The following is a 20659-nucleotide window of genomic DNA, read 5'->3' as shown; positions in this document are numbered from 1 at the left end:
TCTTAGAAGTTGGTTGCATTTTCTGCTTTTCACTCTCCAAGTAACCCCAATTACAAATTTAGACCCATAAGTCTTACTTCATGTCTCAGATATTTGGTTGACTTTCTTTTCTCAGTAAGAATTTTCTGACAGCTAGACATCCTTTCAGACTCATAGTGTTGAGTTGTCTTCTCACAATGGAAGGATGGACAGAAACACCTGTGGATTCAGATCTGAAGCAAGAGTGGAGCTTAATTTTCTGCTATGCCATTATGTGAAGGTTTTTCAAATGTCACTCTCACACATCTCACTTACAAACATGATTCTATGAGGAACCGTCCATCAAACCAGGGGTGGCGCCACACTCCCAAAAGTGGTGGGCCAAAACATATTTAAAAAAAAAAAAATTCTAACTTCTAGTAAAGTGGGTAAAGGATTTTTTTTTACTCTGTTACATTTTAACCATTCATATTTAGATACAAATCGCATTTTGTGTTTAATTTCAGTTTGTTTTGATGGTGGCAGTATTTGTACTGCTTTGGGACTGGTTACACCTCTGACTGTGGAGCTTCTGTATTTTAGACCAAAAGAATCCCAAAAAGAGACGAAAAGAGTTGCACAATCTTTAGTTCCTATGCTGATAAATGATGGATGTACTAAGTTCCACTGCAGTACTGAGTACTTAAGTGGATTTATGAGCTGCTTCCTTTGTATTTCTACTCAAGTTTACTTTCAAGGGAAAGTACTTTTACTTTTGTAATTATTTTACTTGAATACTGATTTAGGCTCCTCTACCCACCTCTAGGGCAGCACGGTGTCGCAGTGGGTAGCGCTGTTGCCTCACAGGGTTGTTTCTGTGTGGAGTTTGCATGTTCTCCCCAAGTCTGCATGGGTTTCCTCCGGGTACTCCGGTTTCCTCCCACAGTCCAAAAACATGCAGTTAAGCTAATTGGACTCGCTAAATTGCCCCTAGGTGTGAGTGTGTGTGTGAATGTGTATGTCTGTCTGCCCTGCGATAGACTGGCGACCTGTCCAGGGTGTATCCTGCCTTCCGCCCAATGACAGCTAGGGATAGGCTCCAGCACCCCACCGCGACCCAGAAGGATAAGCGGTTTAGAAGATGTATGTATGTATGTATGTATGTATGTATGTACCCACCTCTAAACCTGATCATGAAGAATGTCAGTGTTTGTTTTGATGCTGCTTCAGTAGGCTGTTTTTATACCCAGTTCATTTTCATAAGACCACCACAGTCTTATTGATCAGAAGTTTATCATCTTTATGAATACCAATTTAAATTTAACTTATCGCTGATGCTTGGCCAAAAATTTGCTCCATGGGCCATGTGCCAAAGTCAAATGCATATCATGATTTTATTGCTTGTCTCTCCATATCTACAGCAGCTCAAGGAAATGAGTGTTTGTAAAGAGTGAAATGTTAAAGCATCAGATTGTGCAGACAGTACAGTGAAAATGTGCTCTGGAAAAACGTGTTGAATTCCCTTGTGAATCAGCGCAGTTTAGTTGTTTGGTGCTCTCTAAATTCAGGTAGAGTCACATGTCAAAACCGAACTAAAGAAAAAGTTGGACAGGTCCGCACCATCCAAGGCAGCTGAAATGGAGATTCTGATTGGCTCTGCCACTCAGTTTTACTCTGCCTGTTTGTGCTGGTCAGTGCTTTATGCAGTTTATGGAAAGCAGAGGTTTTTATGTGCACGTCCTGTACTCAAAAAGTAGCGGGGCGTCGCCACAGTACTTTGAAAAGTGGTGGGTCAAATGCCCGCTGGCCTATAGGATTCTGGCAGCCTTGCATCGAAAGGTTCTTTAAGGACTTAAGGAACCACAAGTGGTTCTACTACGGCATCACTCCAAAGAACATTTTGGCAGCTTTACACAGCAGCCGAAATGAAAAATCAAACCATTGCTGTTGTAAATATGCACACAGTAGTTCCAAGAATGGAATTTTCAGGTTTAAGGCTGAGAAGACCCCCTTCAAATACACTGAAAATTATTCATTTTATCTCCCCACTAGCTGGTTAATGCAGAAGGAAGCCAGATAGCCAATGTTACCAAGAGCCTGAATATGATAAATATGGTATCTGTATTTATTGGCCTCTACATCGGTGCATTTCTTGATCACTGTGGGGAGGTTCTCACTGATTGCTTGACTTGTTTGCACTATGTCTGCTATTGCAGTCAGAGAACATTAATGGAGGAAAATTCAAAAAGCATACAAAATCGTGAACTCTATCAATCAATGGCAGGATGAATCATACGGTGCTGTGCTACAGAATATTATATAACATGACCAATAACACAGTACATGCTAGTTTTAGCCCAAAATTGACTTTTTACCAAACTGTGCTAGACTAAAACCTTCAATGATCACATCTGGATGTCTTATCTAAACATCTACTAGAACAATGAGTCTTTATAAATGTGTTTAAACTGACCATGAGTTGGTCCCTCCTTCCACTAGATTGCTGATATTCCTCCTGAGCAACTACTGGTGGCAGTGTTCCCAGGAATCCCCACAGCTGCAGAGCTCTTCCTGCTTCCCAGCAAGAACCAGTCAGATGCCAGGAAAAAGAACGAGGAGGACCTGGAGCAGGTCAGTCTTACATTTTTACATGAAGTATCTAGCAGCCAGTATTGGCATTTTATCTACTTTCTCAAAAATAAAGGTTTAATATATAAACACTGTTAAAGGTTTAAAATGTATTGGTCACTCCCCAGTCCATGCGGTCCCATATATGAAAACTAAGCTGCAAAAACAGCCCATTTTGAATTCACTGTTTTTGTGATGTCATGGAAAACACATCATTTACATACACACACCTACTCAGCCTACAGCAGTTTAGCTCCACCCATTCATTCTGGCGTTATAAGGAGTGTTTCAGCCTAACTGCTTTTTGACTGAGGCATAATAAAGGGCTGCAAACCAGAACAAAGATTAAGCCATTCTGGATATGGGCCTTTTAATAATCTGATTTCATGATGCTGTTGTTGCATATATGCTCATAAAGAACATGATTCAATAAAGCCAAAAAATTAATGATTATACAATGGCTGATCAGACATTTATATATAAATATAAATGAGATATAAAAATAGATATAAACGTTTGCAAATGACCTGAAGTATGCATTTAGGTGTTAATGAGGACTCTCGTGCTTGATTAGTGTAAGATAATTGTAAAGAGCAGTTTTTAATACATAACTGTTATTATCTTTATTACATAATCACCGTATGGGGTGTAGGGTGATTCATGCTTTTGAAATGGGTCATTCTCAATTACACACACACACACACACACACACACATATATATATATACACAGACTGTAGGTCTTTTTCAAGCTCAAAGGCTTGAAATATATTTCTCATAATTACATATGAATTTACTTCCAAATCTAAATGTTTACGTTCAATTTTTTTTTTTTTCATTTAGAACATCAGCAAAACAAAGTTGGAAGAGTATGACTCAATTCTACTTCATATGTGTAGCTCATTACAAGTTAATTGGTCGAAAAGTCAATCATATGCATTGAATGATACGTAGGGACTAATAGCTTTATTTGGAACAAGGCCAATATATAGTTCTATGTGGGACCATGTAATGCTAGATATATAATGGCATTTTAAATGCTATATATATCCATTCCATGATTATATACAGTGGAATATATGGATGTGTAGATAATGTATTATTCTTATTTACAAAAGCCAAAAAACAATTTGAATGGGGCGTTTTGCATATTACTGCACTATTGGCAGTTTTGGTTTCTGCACTATTCTAGTATGTGCACAATAGTGAAAGAAAACATCTCTATAACAAGGCGTGTTCAAACTTTTGACTGATACTTTTTAATAAAGTTAAAGTTTGTCTACTTGATAGATTTCAGAAATCCTCGTCAGTGCACTGAACCAGAATTTGGTGGAGTTTGAGCTGAAGCCGGGATCCAGAGTCATTGTTTACATCACGCAGTTAACTTTAGGTAAGATCAATTTTTAATATGCTTTTATAGTCCTTCTTTTAATGCAGTGAATTACATATTGTACTACATGAAACATTTTTACTGTATCTTTTATTTCCACATTTCCCTTAGTTGATTATTTTCTGTATTTCAGCTCTTAAGGATCAATAAAGCATAATGATCAGCGTAAATACATCCTTGAAGGCCCATGTGGTGTTGTCATATTCGGAATTGTTTGCTGGTGCTGCAGCTCAAATTGCGAGAGGATCTTTTTTTGTTTCTTGTTCACCATCTGTCGGATATCTTTTCCAGCGCCTAATGGAGTTTCTACTGGGTGTAATTATGTTGATTATTTGGTCCTTGAGACCAGAGAGGCTTGTCAGCATTGAGAATTGCTGGTGCCTTTGTTACTGAACACTGGCATTGATTTTGAAAGTGATTTTATAACATAATTGTATAATTACCACTTTGCAATCAAGACTTGACAGACCTTCAATTTTCAGGCCAAAAAAGTTCCGCTGAATGAAAGTTGGTTTTTAATGTTGTTTTCATATTTTAAAAAATAAAAAACACATAGTTAATCATGACTACCCCCTCCAAGTGAGCTATTATTTATGTTTGGCTACACCAGTCAAACATAATTATGCAATTACATATTTAATTACATGTTTATTATAATTACTTTACTTAGTTACATAATATATTACAGTACATTTACCCTGAATGTATATTGACAGGTTTGAGTCTACATTTATTTTATGTTTATTTTTTTCTTTTTGTTTCAATGTTAAAAAATGACAAAAATGTAAAGGATGGTTTTTCTTCCCACTAAACAACAAACAGCACTAACTTTTCCTCAAATTCAAATGACAAAGTGTCTTCTCTTCTACTCAGAAACACAAATATGGTGGACTGAAACTTAGAATCTTCACTTTTGGCAAAATTTCTTTGCTTGTTTCAGTGAGCTGTAAAGAAGAAATAGGTAATAAGTCATTTTTTTATGATAGATAACTAGTTTTTATTTTTTATTTTTTTTTTTTTTTACATGAAACGTGGTTAAGTTCAAATAACATAATGGAAGGAAGCTCATACCTTCTTTTATCCTACGGCTAAATTTAGGACAAAACGGTCAGGTGAACAAGCGACAGTTGCTGTGCATCATTCGGCCCCTGTAAAAATGCCCTTCAGCGGGGATCTATAATGCCTTGCAGTGACCACAGCAGCCACTAGGAACTGCCTGACCCCGCCACGCAGCATGCAGTTCTGCATGAATCTGCTGCGATGCTCCAGCCGTCTGAGTGGCCCGAACCGCTGGACTCCCGTCCATTTTCCAGCCTTGAAAGGTCCAAAAAGCCTTCAAGCTGCTCAAGAAAAGGTCAGCAGCATCACAGCCTGCCTCTCAAAAAGCCAGCCGAGTGGAGAAAAATGCAGCCTCGTCTTGATGGCGGAGATTCAGGAGAATCTCAGCACAGCAACAGCTCCTTTGGGACTTGGTGAATTGGATGAGCGAGCCATATGTTTTTTCAATTGTAGTTCCCCATTCTGTGCCAATCTAGAGTCACTTATGTGGGTTTTTTTTTATATAACAGTTACTTTTAGAGACAGTCAGTTGTAGGAAAAAGGTTCCTAAATGGTTCTTGGCTTGGACGTACACAAAAAAATTTTAATTGGTGTAGAACAGTTCCTAAACTGTAGGTACTGAAATGACATCGGGGCTACGTCAAAAATTCTGATGATTACAATTCATGTAAACTTCATTTTACATGATTATGTAATTGACATTGTTGCAAATTGTGATTGACCTGCCTCTGAGCCAGTCACACTGATTTCTAAACATGCCTTTAAAGGAGCAACTTTGTCAGAACTCCTTAAAACAAACCTGCAGTGAGAACGTTGGATTAAATTATTAATCCGCAGTAAATTAGTCAGAATTATTAGACTAAGAGATGGTGGAATGATGTTACTGAGGAACTACATTGCCTGACAGATGCAATTCTAATCATCTAGAGGGTGAAGATGTATTTGTTAAGTACATTAAACTAAAGAAGCAAACATCAGGCACTAAATGTGTCTTGGTTGATCATCTACATTCTCCAGTTTAAGAAACTAGAGAAGCATAAGTATGAAATATATAAATCATAACTGACATGCTCTCTCTCTCTTTCTCTCTATCTTAGCTCCTTTGGTGGACTCCATCCCAAGACACAGCAGTTCTGCCATGCTGATGCTCCTCTCTGTGGTGTTCCTGGGTTTAGCAGTCTTCCTCATCTACAAATTTAAGAGGTACAACACATCTCTTCAGTACACAGGCTCCCAATGCCTTTGCTTTGCTGGCACGAAACCACCAGAGTAGATGCCTCAGGATCTTTCGGCTTTGCAGCTGTCCTTCTCACTAAGCCTTTGAATTTCTTTAACGTTGCTGGTGTCTAATCTAGTTTCCAGCGCTTTCTGACTTGCTGCGATATCACTGAAGGCAGCCTCAGACCTCGTCCACACATATAGATATTTTTGAACGTTTTTTTGCCTGTGTTTTGGCCTCCTGTCTACACAAACACAGCATTTCATATCACTGCAAACACAGCTTTGAGGAAAAGCTCTCCAGGGTGAAGATTTTTGAAAACTTCAGATTCCATGGGTAAAATTTATCTTTTTGAAAATGCTGACACCAAGGCATCAGTTTGCTCATGGTCTGACAGGGCTGATGATCGAGCAGAGATAGAGATAGAGGCTGTTACTACAGCAAAGGGGGGACAAAATGTAGTCATGTTATAACTGAGTTTGGGGGAGAGGAACATGCCTGAAACCCCTCCCTCTTTCAATTTAATAAAGTCACATCCTCACCTTCCGTCCCCGTGACAAAGTGTTCGCAATCCCCATCTCCTCCTTGTTCCTCAGTCCTACCTCAGTCCTGCTACAGCTTTGAGTTGGGATCTGGCCTTCTAGCTACAGGCAGAAGCTGCCCAGAACTCCAGCCCAAGTTCTCAGAGTTCTCCCCCTCCCTCAACCAATCTTCCCTTATACTACCACCACCATGTTGAAGGCATAGTCTGATCTCACAAACTCCTTATAAGTACCTTTGATTTCATAAGAAATGATGGATGAGCAGGTGTCTACAAACTTTAGGACATATTGGGCTAGATTCATAAAACACTCTCCATATTTACGATAATGATAAGAGCAAATAGCAACATGGTTAATGTGTTTTTCTCTTTCGTAAATGAGGATTACTGTTTCATAAAATGTGCCATCATGAAAAACACATTTTCTTTGGATTACTTTTCAGCCACGCTCCAGCTTTTGTTAAGGACTGCGACTGGACATTACTTTTCATTGTGGCACAAATACCACACAGTTTTAACTGAAATATAAGGATATGAATTGCAGTCAGTTTTGACACATTCACAGCACCACTCAGTGGAATGCATAGTAGTTGTTAATTGATTGAGTTTCAAGGTTGTTTGAGTTGAATTCTGCCTGACATGCATTCAGCTTCTCACTCTTTAAATGCAAATCCACATGTTTTGTATTTCTGTTAAGACATCAAGAGATGCTAATTCAATGTAATGGATCTTTTACTTTTTAGTTTGGCACATTTTCTGCATGTCACAGCTTAAAGCAATCCAATGACTGCAATGCATTTCATTTTTTTACTGTTATGATTGCATTTCAATGAGGCAAATTTGTTTGTAGTACTGCACTTAGTTTTAAATACAAATCTTCTGCTGTTTTTCAGTGATGTGAAGACAGTGTAGTTTGCTTTTTACTGTGGCATGTATTCTGCATGTCACTACTGAAAAGTAATGTCACACATGTAAAGCATTTCGTGTTTTTCCCCTGGAAAACTGCAATTCAATTTGGTACAAATTCCTCTTCGTACTTGTTCGACAGTAATTTCCCAGCAAGAAGATGATGTGGACTGAATGTTCTTTTCTATAATGTTTTTTAAACGATTGGGTACACATGCAAGTCCTAAACAAATTAATACACTCAGATTGAGCATGACAAATGTAGGAGTAAATGAAGATTAAAGTGACTTGCTTGAGAAAGATTTCAGAGCACATTGATACAGAACTCAATATTGAGTCTTTCACAATGGCTGAGCCATGTTCAAAGCCAATAAGATTAAGAAAAACAGATATAGATTGAGGAGAGATGTCATTTTGCTGCTTTGTCTTGATTTAAAAGCAGAGTAAAAGGCGTCAACTCAGCACAACCAACGCTGGCACTGCCTGTGATATTTGGATGCATTTTCTTTCTTTCTTTTTTTTCGCTATTGCTTTTGAGAGTAAATTGAAATTGATACCTGTAAAAAACCTTCGATACAGTGTAAAAACAAACTTGCTGCACAGCTTTTTTAAGTCAACTAAACTTAGTTTTGTTAAAAGTTCTTCTAACTCACATTTTTACTACTGTATCTTATAGAATAAAAACTGAGGGATGTCTAAAACAGGCAATAATATCTGCCTACAGAGCCGCAGAGCCACAGTTTCATGCCAGCAGTTTCATTCCAGCAGGTTCAAGCCAGTGGCATTAACTCACTTGTTCTGTTTTTCTTAGGGAGTTTTAGGCTAATCAACATTTCAGTCATTTTATGTGGGTTTCCAATAAATGTGCATTGGTTTAACGTTATATTTTAAGCTTTAGGCTAAAACAAACTAGTTTGAACGCATATAGAAATTCACAGGGTCAATATTACACAAACTACAGCTTATGTGGCCTGGGTATTCTAATGGGTTATGTAGACATACAGTTCAATTACCTTACCCTTAATATAGGAGGCTTTATTTGTACACTTACATTACATGTGCAGGAATAACAATGTACCTTAAGCATAATATTAAGCTTTAGGTTAAAACAAACTTTAGTTTTTGAACGTATCTCTGCTGAAAAAGCCCATAGAAACCATTGAGCGTTTCTTTTGGTTTCTTAAGGTTTTGTAATGTGTTTTGGCTTATGGTTTTACCGGTTACCAATGGTTGATTTGAATACCGGCAACGATATCCCTTCCTGAATGCTAACATGCATGGCGACACATACAACCAGCACAAACCATCGCTGTTTACATCAGAGATGTTGAGGAGACCGGCCACTGGTTGAAATTCGCTCAACTTTCCTATAAGGACGTTGTTTACATGGCACAATCGCGCTGACCTACTGCGCATGTGTTCCACTGGCCTGAAACCATTGGAGAGAAAACGCGGGTGTAAATCTGCAGCTCTGCGGCTCAGACCCTTCTCAAAAACTCATTTAAACTACACAATTGGATCTTAAAGTCTATGTTTTAACATTTAAATTGTTTGCACCTCGCCCAGACAGTACCGTTTTTTCCCAGACAGTGTACAATACTGCATTAAGCAATAATTTATTCTCTCAATCGGAGATAAATACTCATTTGAGAGCTGCATGCTCCATGTAGAATCATGTTAATTAACAGTAAACCAGTATGAGTGTCATGGCGTTCATTAATGCTCAGAACTTCATGAAAACAGTATTTCTGATCAGTGTAGATGGAGGTGATCAGTATGCATGCAGCAAAAGCATGGTGGCAAAAAAACAACATTAAGTAAATTGGTGAAAAATACCATTAAATTCTTTAATATGCAGCAGGGGTATCTCTGCTGGAAAACTGTTAGTAACTCTTTGAATAATTTATTTGTGCTCAAAATAATTTGCATGGCAGCGTCTCTGGGAAATGTTGAAGCAATCATCAATAATGGATATGGATTTTTCCCATTAATTTAAAGAGGAATCGTATTTATTGAAATGTCACACTTGACAAAACAAAGCAATTAAATAAGAAAATTAATAGTAATTTGAAGTAAATTGAAGAAGGTAATTTAAAGCACATATTTCCAGTCATAAATGTAAATGGTGGTGGGGGAAGGGGGGTAATTTTGTGTCTGTGATATTGCAAATCCATTATTTGGTGGTTGTTAAGATGTGAAAGCTCACAAAGAGGAACATTTGGGGAATTAGTCTTGCTCGCTCTGAGAAACATTTTTGTAATTGGTTCCTGCTTATAAATTCGGGTCCAGCCATTATTGAGAGCAGTTGTGAATGTAATCCACCCTTCTTTTGTAACAGTGAAACTCTGGTAAATGTAGAAGGAAGACTGAGTGAGCGTGATAAATAGCCTTAAGTCTTAAATTATTGACATATGGTAGAGACGTTAATACTTGAGCAATATTTCATTTAATAGTCAGTTATTATGGCTCCTCAATAGAACGTGCATAAGGGCTTTACACTTGGTCTCCCAGTGAAAAGTGCAGGAACAAGTATTAATCATGCCTCATAAAATCAAATGAAGCTGAATTTCACTGAAATCTGCACTTTCTACGTGAGTTTAACTTTTCAGACCATACTGCAGGAGATTAAGTGTTGCTTCTGCCAATTAAAATGAAGTGATTTTTAACGGAATGTGTGAACTGTTAATGTTCGCACAGATTAGGATCTTTATTCTTGCCTTTTCAGAAAAATCCCCTGGCTTAATATATATGCTGAGGTGAACCATGAGAAAGAGCAGGAAATGATCGGCACCGTGGGACAGAACGATGCCACGACGCCCAAAATCACGCTCAGTGAGTTCTCCAGCCCCAAAGAGCTGATGGAGAAGGAGCTGGAGGTCCGTGTTAAACGTGAGTAGATCAACTTCATATCAGTAGCTGTCAAGTTATTTCCATAGAGTCCTACATAAATTTACTATTAACTGCCAAACAAAGAAGTTGGTTATGTTTTTTGTGTTATGTTGGATTTGTGTTGAGTGGGAATATCATAGATCATATATGATCAGGCTATACTACTTTCCAGTTTAGTTTTACTTAATGATCCCTACCCATTATTCCTTAGTGCATCTTATGGCATCTGGATTTTAACATCCCTTCAATGAGTTGTCGCCTGTGTTAACAACTGTCACCTGTACTACAGTATAGCGAATGCTAACGGCATTTGCACGATAGCTTGGTCAATTTCTAGTCTCACAATCAGATGCTCCGCCCACATGTACAGTGAGCATCTGATAGCTATAGTTAACTAAGCTGGACACAACTTTTCAGATTTTATCAGTTGACCGTCCCTGAGCTCTTACTATAGCAGGTTTTATCTGCCAGAATCAGCCAGAAAGGAAGCGTACTTTTTCAAGCAGTTGCCTGCTCTGCACACTATGACAACATCAGAGAAATACATAGATACAGTCACTAGATTAAAAAACGAAGCTTAGTGCACCACACAACTAAGTTATTGAAGAGTTTCCTTTGAAGCATTTGAAGCATGTGTTTTATGACAAATACACTCATTTGTTTCTCATGGTTTTGTTTTTCTTGCAGTCTTCTTTTGAAGTTTAGCCCTGCTAAAACAATAGATTGGTAGATTATTTAGCAGGTCAGTCAAATTCTCCTTTTCCCATCAACGTAGCTGGTTCTTGGCATGCACCAAACTAGCCAAATTTCCACTTAGCCACTAAAACTGGTAATGTTACCTCCATAATCTAGAATTGGTTTTGGTTTTCAGAAAAAGAGAACATTGGTTGCAGGAGGTGGCATAGGGCAGGGTGTTACAAAAGTCAACAAGAAAGCAAAGCCAAATCCTGGACACTTCAGACGATTTAAAAATCTCAGACGGACGCGTTTTTAGGACTAAAAAAGAGGATGTGTCCTGAAAAAAGAGGATGCATGGTCATCCTACCTAACCAGATATTTCACACAGATAAAGCCTAACTGTCCGGTTGTTGGTTGTTTGTACTGCTGTGACTATGCCACTGTCAATCACCTTGTGGTCTGAAACACAACACAGAGCAAAATGTTTTTCAAGCTTTGAACTCTATTTGAATTAAGGTTTTTTATCAGCCCATTAATGAATGTAACAAACCTACAAACTGCATGACTTTGAATTGTACAGAGAAGATGGGGATTAACATACATGTATACAATACTGTGCAAAAGTCAGACACTAACGTTCATTTATTTAATTTCCAGTCAAAATGGCCATTGAATACAATTCAGGAGATGTTGCTGATGGGATTAGATATAAGATAATCCACTTGCACAAGGAAGGAGAACGGAAAATAAGTGAAGAAGACATGAGTTTCTAAAGCTGGAGTTCAAAAAATGAAGATTAAAAAAAGAAAAAGAAAATGGGGCTCCTAACAAACATGCAAAATTTGGTAGACCACCAAAATTGACCCCATCAGATAAACAGTACTTAAAGCTGTCATCTTTGAGAGAGAGGAGAAAATCAAGCTCCACTCTTACTTCAGACCAGAAACAAATCACAGGAGTTTCTGTCCATCCTTCCACTGTGAGAAGACAACTCAACACTGTGAGTCTGAAAGGATGTGCAGCTGTCAAGAAGCTGTTACTGAGAAAAGGAAACAGACAAAAAAGAAGAAAATTTGTAAATCCAGCAAAGACGGTGCTGGTGTTCTCAGAACAATGGACTGACCAACCCAGAGTCCAGACCTCAACATCACTGGATGTGTTTGGGATTATTTGGATTGTGAGAAGCAGAAAATGCAACCAGCTTCTAAAACTGATTTCTGGAGGCAGATTTCTTTGATATACTGAAAGCAAGTCTCACGAAAAAAGAATGGAAGCTGTAATAAAGGCAAAGAGTGGACACAGTAAATGTTGAAAAAAATTGACATTATATTCACTTGTTGAGGCTTCTATGTAATTTTCTTCCAATTATATGTTTTTTGCTTTGCTGACACCGAAAAATTAGCAGCTTGTACTCAATGACTGTGACAGGAAATTAATGGTCTCAGAATTTTGCACAATACTGTATCTTAATATAACTTGAGTGCAGTGATCTGCATTGCAAAGTGCTGTATTGGAAGACTCAACCTAAATTCAAGGCCAGCTGACACCTTCTGAAACACAAAAAAGGCTTGCAAAGAATTGTGCATTAAATGACAGAAGAGTGGTGAAATTTTTAGTTAAGGTTTCTTTTTATGTCCCGAGTGCTGCAGCAGATGATTTAATTACTGCAGTCTCTCCAGAGATCAAAACACAGTGGCGAACGTACGTCTGAAAGCAATAAGATTCGAAACTCTTGCACATGTAAAATAAACAGTATCCGTCATAATGCAGCATTTTTGAGGTCTTACTTCTCCAAGGCTTGAACCACATAATGATGAGGGGTAACCACAGCAGTCCCCAGTGGGCACATTTCCAATGTGCCTGTTTCTGTGATCATGTAATTGTTTAATGACTGCAAATTATTTTTTAATTGTCTGATAAACAATAACTACAGGAGAATACAGATTACATAATTAAAGGCTAACAAGGGGAACAGACGAAACAGTCGACCTTTAGAGGAGAGAAAAGCATGACACTAGACTTCTCTTACTATAGATTCTGTTTCTTTCATTGGTTGATCAACACCGTTAGCATGGCCAGGCCATATTTTTGCAGTGCTACAAGAAATCATCTCGACTCTCTAATGACTGTCATGTTGGGTAGTTATCAGGTGCCTAGGTTAGAGCTCAGATTCTCCAGGCCTATTCTAATTCCTACATTGGTACTCCCAGTTAGAGCTTTGCTGAGCATCGGAGAGGTGGAGACTACAGCTGGAAATGGGGTTTGGGCTCTTGATGGCCACATTTTCATTGGAAATGAATTTCTCCACTGTCAGTATGCCACATTGTATCTTGTTGGACATTTGCCTGCACTTAAAACCAATGAGGTTGTTTAGATCATTCATTGCAACTGCATTTTATGTTGAGTTATCCCAACATGCTGACTTTATTTGACTGAAAACATATAGAATAATAAAATGAGGTGTGTTGTTGATGCTTTGAGATCAGTTGTTCAAGAAGAAAATGCCAACCAGATTAGTGCTGCTGTTTGAGTACAGGGAAGCCTTCTGGACTGGAAGGACAATGAAGAGCCATTCTCTCCAATGTATTACATATTATACATAACTACACCACGAGCTGGTTTCCAAACATGGATTAAGCCTAGATTGAAACTAAATTGCAGTGCTGATGGTTCTTCTATTTTCTTCCAGGACATAGTATGGTACGTCTCGAAAAAGAAGCATCTAAATCAGGAACCACTGCAGCTCAGAGTAAAAATAAAGGTGCCAAATAGTGTGCTTTGGAACAGTGCCATAGAAGAACCATTTTTGGTTCCCTAAAGAACCTTTTAATGGATGAAAGAACCATTTTTGCCACATGTGAGCGTGAAGAACCTTTTTAAAGAGCTTCCACAAAATGTAAAGATCCTACACCAGGTTGTCCAAACTTTTTGTCTTGGGAAATTAACATGCAATGCTTGTGATAGGCTGAGGAAGATAAAGCAATATACAAATAAAGGGGTAACACCTTTAAAAATAAAGGTGCCAGAAAAGGTTCTTTGTGTCATGCCGATATACGAACGATTTTTGATTCCCTAATGGACCTTGGAATGAAAAGTTCTTTAGAGAACCATTTTTGTAAATGAGATGTGAGAGTGTGAAGAACATTTTTTTTTAAGTTTAAAGAACCTCCACATAATGTAGTGTCTATGGTAAACCTTAAAATGATAAAGAAGTTTCATATGTGAAGATCCTTAATACCTTTGAAAAGTTCTTCACACTCATGGATAAGGAATCAAAAATGGCCGATCTATTTCATTGCTGAAAATTAGAGTGTAGGTAGTTCTAAAATTTATTTTATGATATTACATGTTATTTTGTTATTAAAATATGTAAAAGAAAGGTGATTATTTTATTTATTTAATTTATTGGTTGGAATAGTGTGGTGGGATAACACCTCTGCCCTCTACCTCTGTCCTTGGGCAAGATTCCTAACACTACCTTTGCCTACTTTTTTAAAAATGATCAAATTTTAAGCCACTCTAGGTAAAACTGTCCAGCAAATGCCATTTTTGCAAAAATGTAAATCCAGAATGACCAGTGAGCCTAAACACATCTTCACATACATTACATACAATATTAATAATGGTAAAACAGTGGTAAATGAAAAGAAGTGTCCTAAATAGGATTTGCCTTGTAGCGCACTGCATGAAGGGATTTTTAAAAATAACATTTTAGGCACAAATTCTGATCTTAGGCATCAGCCGGTATATTCGTAAACATTTCATGTAATAACTTTCTGTGATGAAGTTTTTAGATGTGGACGTCTGGTTCCTATGACCACCACTGTGAATAATTCTGACTTAGTAAGTTTTTCTAGAATGGAGCATTTAACACAAACAACTTTACATCATTATGCTGCAATTATGCAGAAATTTTGAAATCTCGCTGGAAAAATACAATTTTAAAAGGAAGATAAGATAATAATTAATAAGTTACGTATAGAATAAAAATCTGTTTATTCTATTACAGGCTGAAGGGTAGGTTTAGGGTTTCTTTGTAATGGGCCAAACCAAACATCCTCACTGGTCAACTTTGGCCCAAGGACCACTTTTGGGCAGCCCTGTTTTATCAATGTTAAAGCTTTTTCATAGAAACACATACAAGCCAAGAAGCATTTAGGAAGCATTACTTTGAAGACTGCACTGTTTTGGCACTACTTAATTTGGAGCTTTACTCTAAGTCACTAGTTGACTAATATAAGTCTGTCCTTGTGCTTTTCCCAAACAGGCGGGATGATCAACACCTGTGAAAGCACAAGAGAGATCCCCAACTGTACGAGCGTCTGAACGGAACGTCCATCCAAGACAGCTTCGAACAAGACAAAACCTGGAAGTGCAATGTAAACGAAGTGTACAGAAGTGTCGCCATTTTGAAAAGTTCTGTATGTTTTCCTTTTCCTTTCTTTTTGTAATTTCAGAAACAGTCATTGTTAATAGTTTTCTAAGGACCTCGTTTATACAGATTTGCATGGGTGTCTTGTTTGATAAGATCTGCGCGGAGGATCTAAACATACTTAATGAGACATTTTTAATTATGATGAAAAACGCGCTCGGCAGCGAGAGAAAATGAGGCGCAGACTCAAATTGAGTGGCAAACGAAAACATTGGGCCTTTCGGAAAAACTTCTCCATGAATATTCTTCTAAGAATATTGTAAGACTAAGTAACTCCAGAATGTGTTGATGGCAAAGTGTCCGTTCCGTTCTGTTGGCGAGACGTATTGCAGCATTTCGGGAATGTACGAGCTACAGATACAAGAGGAACATTGCAGCTTTTCTTATCATTTCCATGGCAATGTGTAATGGTATTTTGTTTTGAACATCAATCATAGCATAATGCAGGAAAGCATATCCAGATGAGTCCTTTTTTAGTATGACAGAAACAAAGACACTGTGTTAAATCAAGAACTTCTGGTTGTTCAGTCTGGGGCTTTGCACCCTGAGCTGTCTGCATTAGCTGTTCACACATCAAGAGCACTTTGCTTGCTATTTTACATGCTTTTGTTTTCTTTTTTTTAGATTTTATACATTCATAGGGTCAGCTTATTTGCATATCAATTATAATCTGAGCCACTGCGAGCATGAAGTCAAAGAAATATGCAAATGAACAGACTAAAATATGAGTAATTGTAACGCTTTGCATAGCTCAGAGTCCACAGTTTGCAAAGACTGCAAATCAGATAAAGGAATGTTTGCTAAAGGACACCTATGTGTGATTGCACATATGATGCCGTCTAGTCAAGTAACAAGAAGAATCAAAATTGCCAAAATTACACTGTTAATAAAAGATCATAATACATACTTTGGTGTATTATGCATACCATATGAAGCAGTAAGGTGCTGTAGATGACCTTGTTTTATAATTAGTCCCAAAACTTTTGTTGACCAAGATTTAAATCTTGGACAAGATGAAAAAAGTAGTAAACGAACTGTGAAAGAACTTCATGCAAAAGCATCATTACAGACGTTTAGGTTAAAGGGGCACTCCGGTCAAAATAAAAAATTAGCCAGTGCTACATCTGTTGTAAACATGCCTACTCAACTTTACAGTGGTGCCACAGTAGTTTCTTGAAAGATATTTTCCAGTTTAAAAATGAAAACCCCCTTCTGATGCGTCTTAAAGGTGGAAAAAACTTCTGAAAAACTACAACTGCTTTAGGGAGGATTTATACGGAGCCCTGATGATGACATCCTGTATAAATAAAAATAATGCGTGGCCACGCCTTTTTAACGTGAGGGAACGAGATCCTAATGCGTGGCCACGACTTAGTGAGTTTCACTAAGTTGTGGGCACGACTTAATCATCTCATTCCAACGCCTTACTAAGTCGTGGCCAAGCATTATTTTTATTTATAAAGGATGTCACCAGTGGGGCTCCGTAGATTTATGAGAGTGGGATGTTTTAATTGTTCTTCTTCGGTTGGTAAATGCAGAACAAAGGCTAATGTTGCTGCTAGGAAGCAGAATATCTTATTGCAAACATAAGTGTAGCAACTGTCTTCAAATCTTCATTACAGTGCACTAATCCAATGTAAGAGATGACTCAGATGAGGAGGATAACAAGCTAAAAACTATAGTTTTTTGAGCAAGGTAGTTACCTGGCTTAACACCTTACCTCAGTTTGGCTCCTTTTCTCTGGCATGTTTCAATTAAGTTGTGTCTAAGATGAGGATAAATGATATCTTGTGTGACAGCTGAGGTACAATTCCACTAATGCTAGCTTGTATGTATTAGCCTATAGATAAGTGGCAAGCTTAGCAGTAAAGACTGGTTGACACCACAGGGATTTTAAGTGGTTATATGATGTATTTCTGTGATGCATGTTGGGTATTGTAGTGAAGGACATTGATGAACGAGAACACAGAAACAATAGCTGTGTTCCAAAGCCTAGGCTGCAGGAGAGGTAGGCTGCATCATAGAAGGCCGCTCCAAAGTGAAGCACCCTTCGTATACAGGCTAGAAACGCAGCCTATGTTCTGAGTGACATATCCTTCCAGGCCTTTGGTTCCCCACAGCTCTCTGCGCACAAATTATGGAAAAAAAAATACAGCACCATGAAAATGGAAAAAAAAACCCAAAAAACGACGCTGTTGTCGTTGAATTCGTCTTCATGGCCTTATAAAGTGCAAAATAATTGATTAAAGCATCATATTTTAATCAGACGTTTTTGTATGTATGTAGTTTATCGTACTACATAAGCTTGTTGGCTTATTAGGTACAGCAGTAACAGATACAACGCAGCGGGCTCCATTTTCTCTCACCAGTTTCGTGCTACAATTTCAAGAGGTGGGACCTTTTCGGTGACGTCACCATGCAGCCTTGTTAGGACCGTTACACTTGTGTGACCAATAGGCTACCAAAGAGGAGTCTTCATAGGACAGTCCTACCAGGGACCCGGCCTACCTCAGCTGCAGCCTAGGCTTTGGAACGCAGCTACACATAAAATCATGAATTCTGTCAATACAATGAAGCGGAAGGATTTAGTGCTGTGCTACAGAAGCCTACATAACATGACAAATGCAGTTTTTGGCCGTAATGCCCTCTTTAATTTCAACCATCTTTAATGTAGTTTCTTCTATCAACCTTGCAGGTGTCTGCACTGATTCTAATGTTACCTCATCTCGTTGGATAGGCCAGTCGCTGTACATAAAGCAGGTTCCATTTTTATTTTATTTTTGCCTGTGTCATAATAAGATATAAAGTGAACGCCTTATGAAAAACAATGCCTTTTTGTCATACTACATATTTTGCCATCAAAACATTTGGCCACTTGAAATTCCAACTTAATTTATACATATTAAAAAGTAATAGTTACTGTATAAACAAGTATGATAAAGGTTAGAGTATTTATATGAATAATTTTAACGAAGTATATTGTTTGTCGGTTTCTTTTTTAAAAAAGAAAAATCAATCTTTATTGTGTCTTGTCTCCCAGGGAAGAGCTTTGAACTGTATCATAGTCTCAATAGACCGAGTTCATTTCTCTGTATATACAGCCGTATGCTGTCATTTTCACATGCTTCTATTGTAAATACAGTGGCAAAGAGCAGAACTGTAAACCTTAACACAGTACCTTTTCAACTGATAAAAGTGTGTTGAGAACCTGAGACGTTTACTTTTATGGAAAGACCATGATTTTGTTCCTTTTTTGACGAGGTCCTTGACTTGTGCATGTTCTTTGCAAGGACGCGATTTACAGTATGTGTTGTAGATAAGCAAGTGCTGTAAATAGTTATTTTTTAGTCATCCATTACAAAAAAGGGAAATTATTTACACTTTCCTATGTTGCCATTCAGATTTTGAGTTCTTTCTTACCGTTGGAACTTTATCCGGCTCCTTGGTCAGGGACTAAAGGGATACTCCAACAGTTTTCAACCTATTTTTTTTCTACAGCATCTGTAGCATACAGCCAATAACTAATGCCCGTTTGATCCCCAGGAATATGCCACAGCTATCCGTGGCTGGGAGTCCAAGAAAGCATAATTGGCCTTGTTCTCTCTGGGTGAAAAGGATGGCCCTCTTTCTCCCCCACCATCACACAGCCAATGCAGGCATCTGTTAGCAGATGCAATTCTCGTCCAAGCATGTTCAGTTGTCCAATGACGCTGCATTAACAGCAGTTCATGTCTAGAAGGAAGCAAATGATAGTCTTCACCCTCCCAGCTTGGTAGCAACGTGTGATGGGGAGGCCTAGCTAGCGGGTGGGAATTGGCTGTGACTAAATTGGGAAGACAAATTGAAAATAAATAAATAAATAAATAAATAAGCAAAGCATCTGCCAACTGGCTTCTATTGTAAGTGGGTTCCATTATAAGGTCTTCTCTTTTTTTCTAAGTACAGAGAAATTATCATCCATGGTAATTGACCATATGCTGCATACACAGCGGATTAGGTTGAAAAACTTTGGAATGTTCCTTTACATTTGCATTCTTCAAACTCTGACTGCTTGGTGAAGGTTTAAATTGGAGAGGTTCTTTATAAAAACAAGTCTTTTCCTTTTGCTTACCTCTTTCACCTGGAGATAAGAGCTGTTGTTAGAACTTAATGTGTGGCTTTGCTTCAGACATGCGGTAGGAAAACTTTTGGGAACACATGGCCCTTTTTGAATGTAACTGAACAGCACTATCCCAAAAAATCTGTGGAGATTTGGTTAAAATGAACGTATCGTATAAAGATTTCGATCTATTACTTGTGCATTCACTGAAATTGCTCCGATATGGCTCAAATGCCAAGATACTTCTTGTGTAATTTTTTGAAAGACTGAAATAGAAAGAGGTAATATTTAATTTTATTTGCAGATATATTAAATTAAATTTGTTTACAGTTATATTAAAAGTTATACAAAGTGCTACAATATATATTATCATCATCAATACCCATACCGGTCAATGGACCTCTTTATGCTCCGCCCACTAATGTGTTCCTTCATAGCCATTGTTGGTAAAAGAAGAACACTGCAAAAAATGGTATCTTGTAAAATTTTATTAAATATAGTCAATAAATCTAATATTTCTCCTGTTGGGATTGTTGTAAGCTTAATTTAAGATTATCTTCCTTATTTCCAGACATTTTTTACTTGCTTTAAGTAATTATTTCACTATATTGGTGGATAACTTTGCTTGTTTGAAGCAATGAAATGTGCTTGAAACCAGCAAAATTATCTGTATAGTATAGTGAGAATGAAATAAGTAAATAATAAGCTAAATAATCTTATAATAAGTGCATAACCATCTCAAAATGGGAATTATTACATATATCAAATAGATTTAAGATCATTTCACTTGACAAGATACCATTTTTTGCAGTGAAGCTGGAGAAGCCTTACAGAACATCGGCAAAAATCTCATTTCAGGTA

At 37.7% G+C, this 20659-nt stretch overlaps 1 protein-coding gene across 1 annotated transcript in view; it reads left to right on the top strand.

The window, feature by feature from the left end:
* Positions 1–15593, top strand: part of sorcs3 (sortilin related VPS10 domain containing receptor 3) — a 366544-nt gene extending 350951 nt beyond the window's left edge. The window contains exons 23-27 of the mRNA XM_036557300.1: positions 2458–2589; positions 3876–3975; positions 6132–6237; positions 10426–10589; positions 15535–15593. Coding sequence (XP_036413193.1) covers positions 2458–2589; positions 3876–3975; positions 6132–6237; positions 10426–10589; positions 15535–15593 — 561 coding nt within the window. The remainder of the gene's footprint in view (positions 1–2457; positions 2590–3875; positions 3976–6131; positions 6238–10425; positions 10590–15534) is intronic.
* The last annotated feature ends 5066 nt before the right edge of the window (positions 15594–20659 follow it).

Source organism: Colossoma macropomum, unplaced genomic scaffold (assembly GCF_904425465.1).
Source record: "Colossoma macropomum unplaced genomic scaffold, Colossoma_macropomum, whole genome shotgun sequence".
NCBI classification, from domain to species: Eukaryota; Metazoa; Chordata; class Actinopteri; order Characiformes; family Serrasalmidae; genus Colossoma; species Colossoma macropomum.
This window is presented reverse-complemented; position numbering and strand designations above follow the sequence as displayed.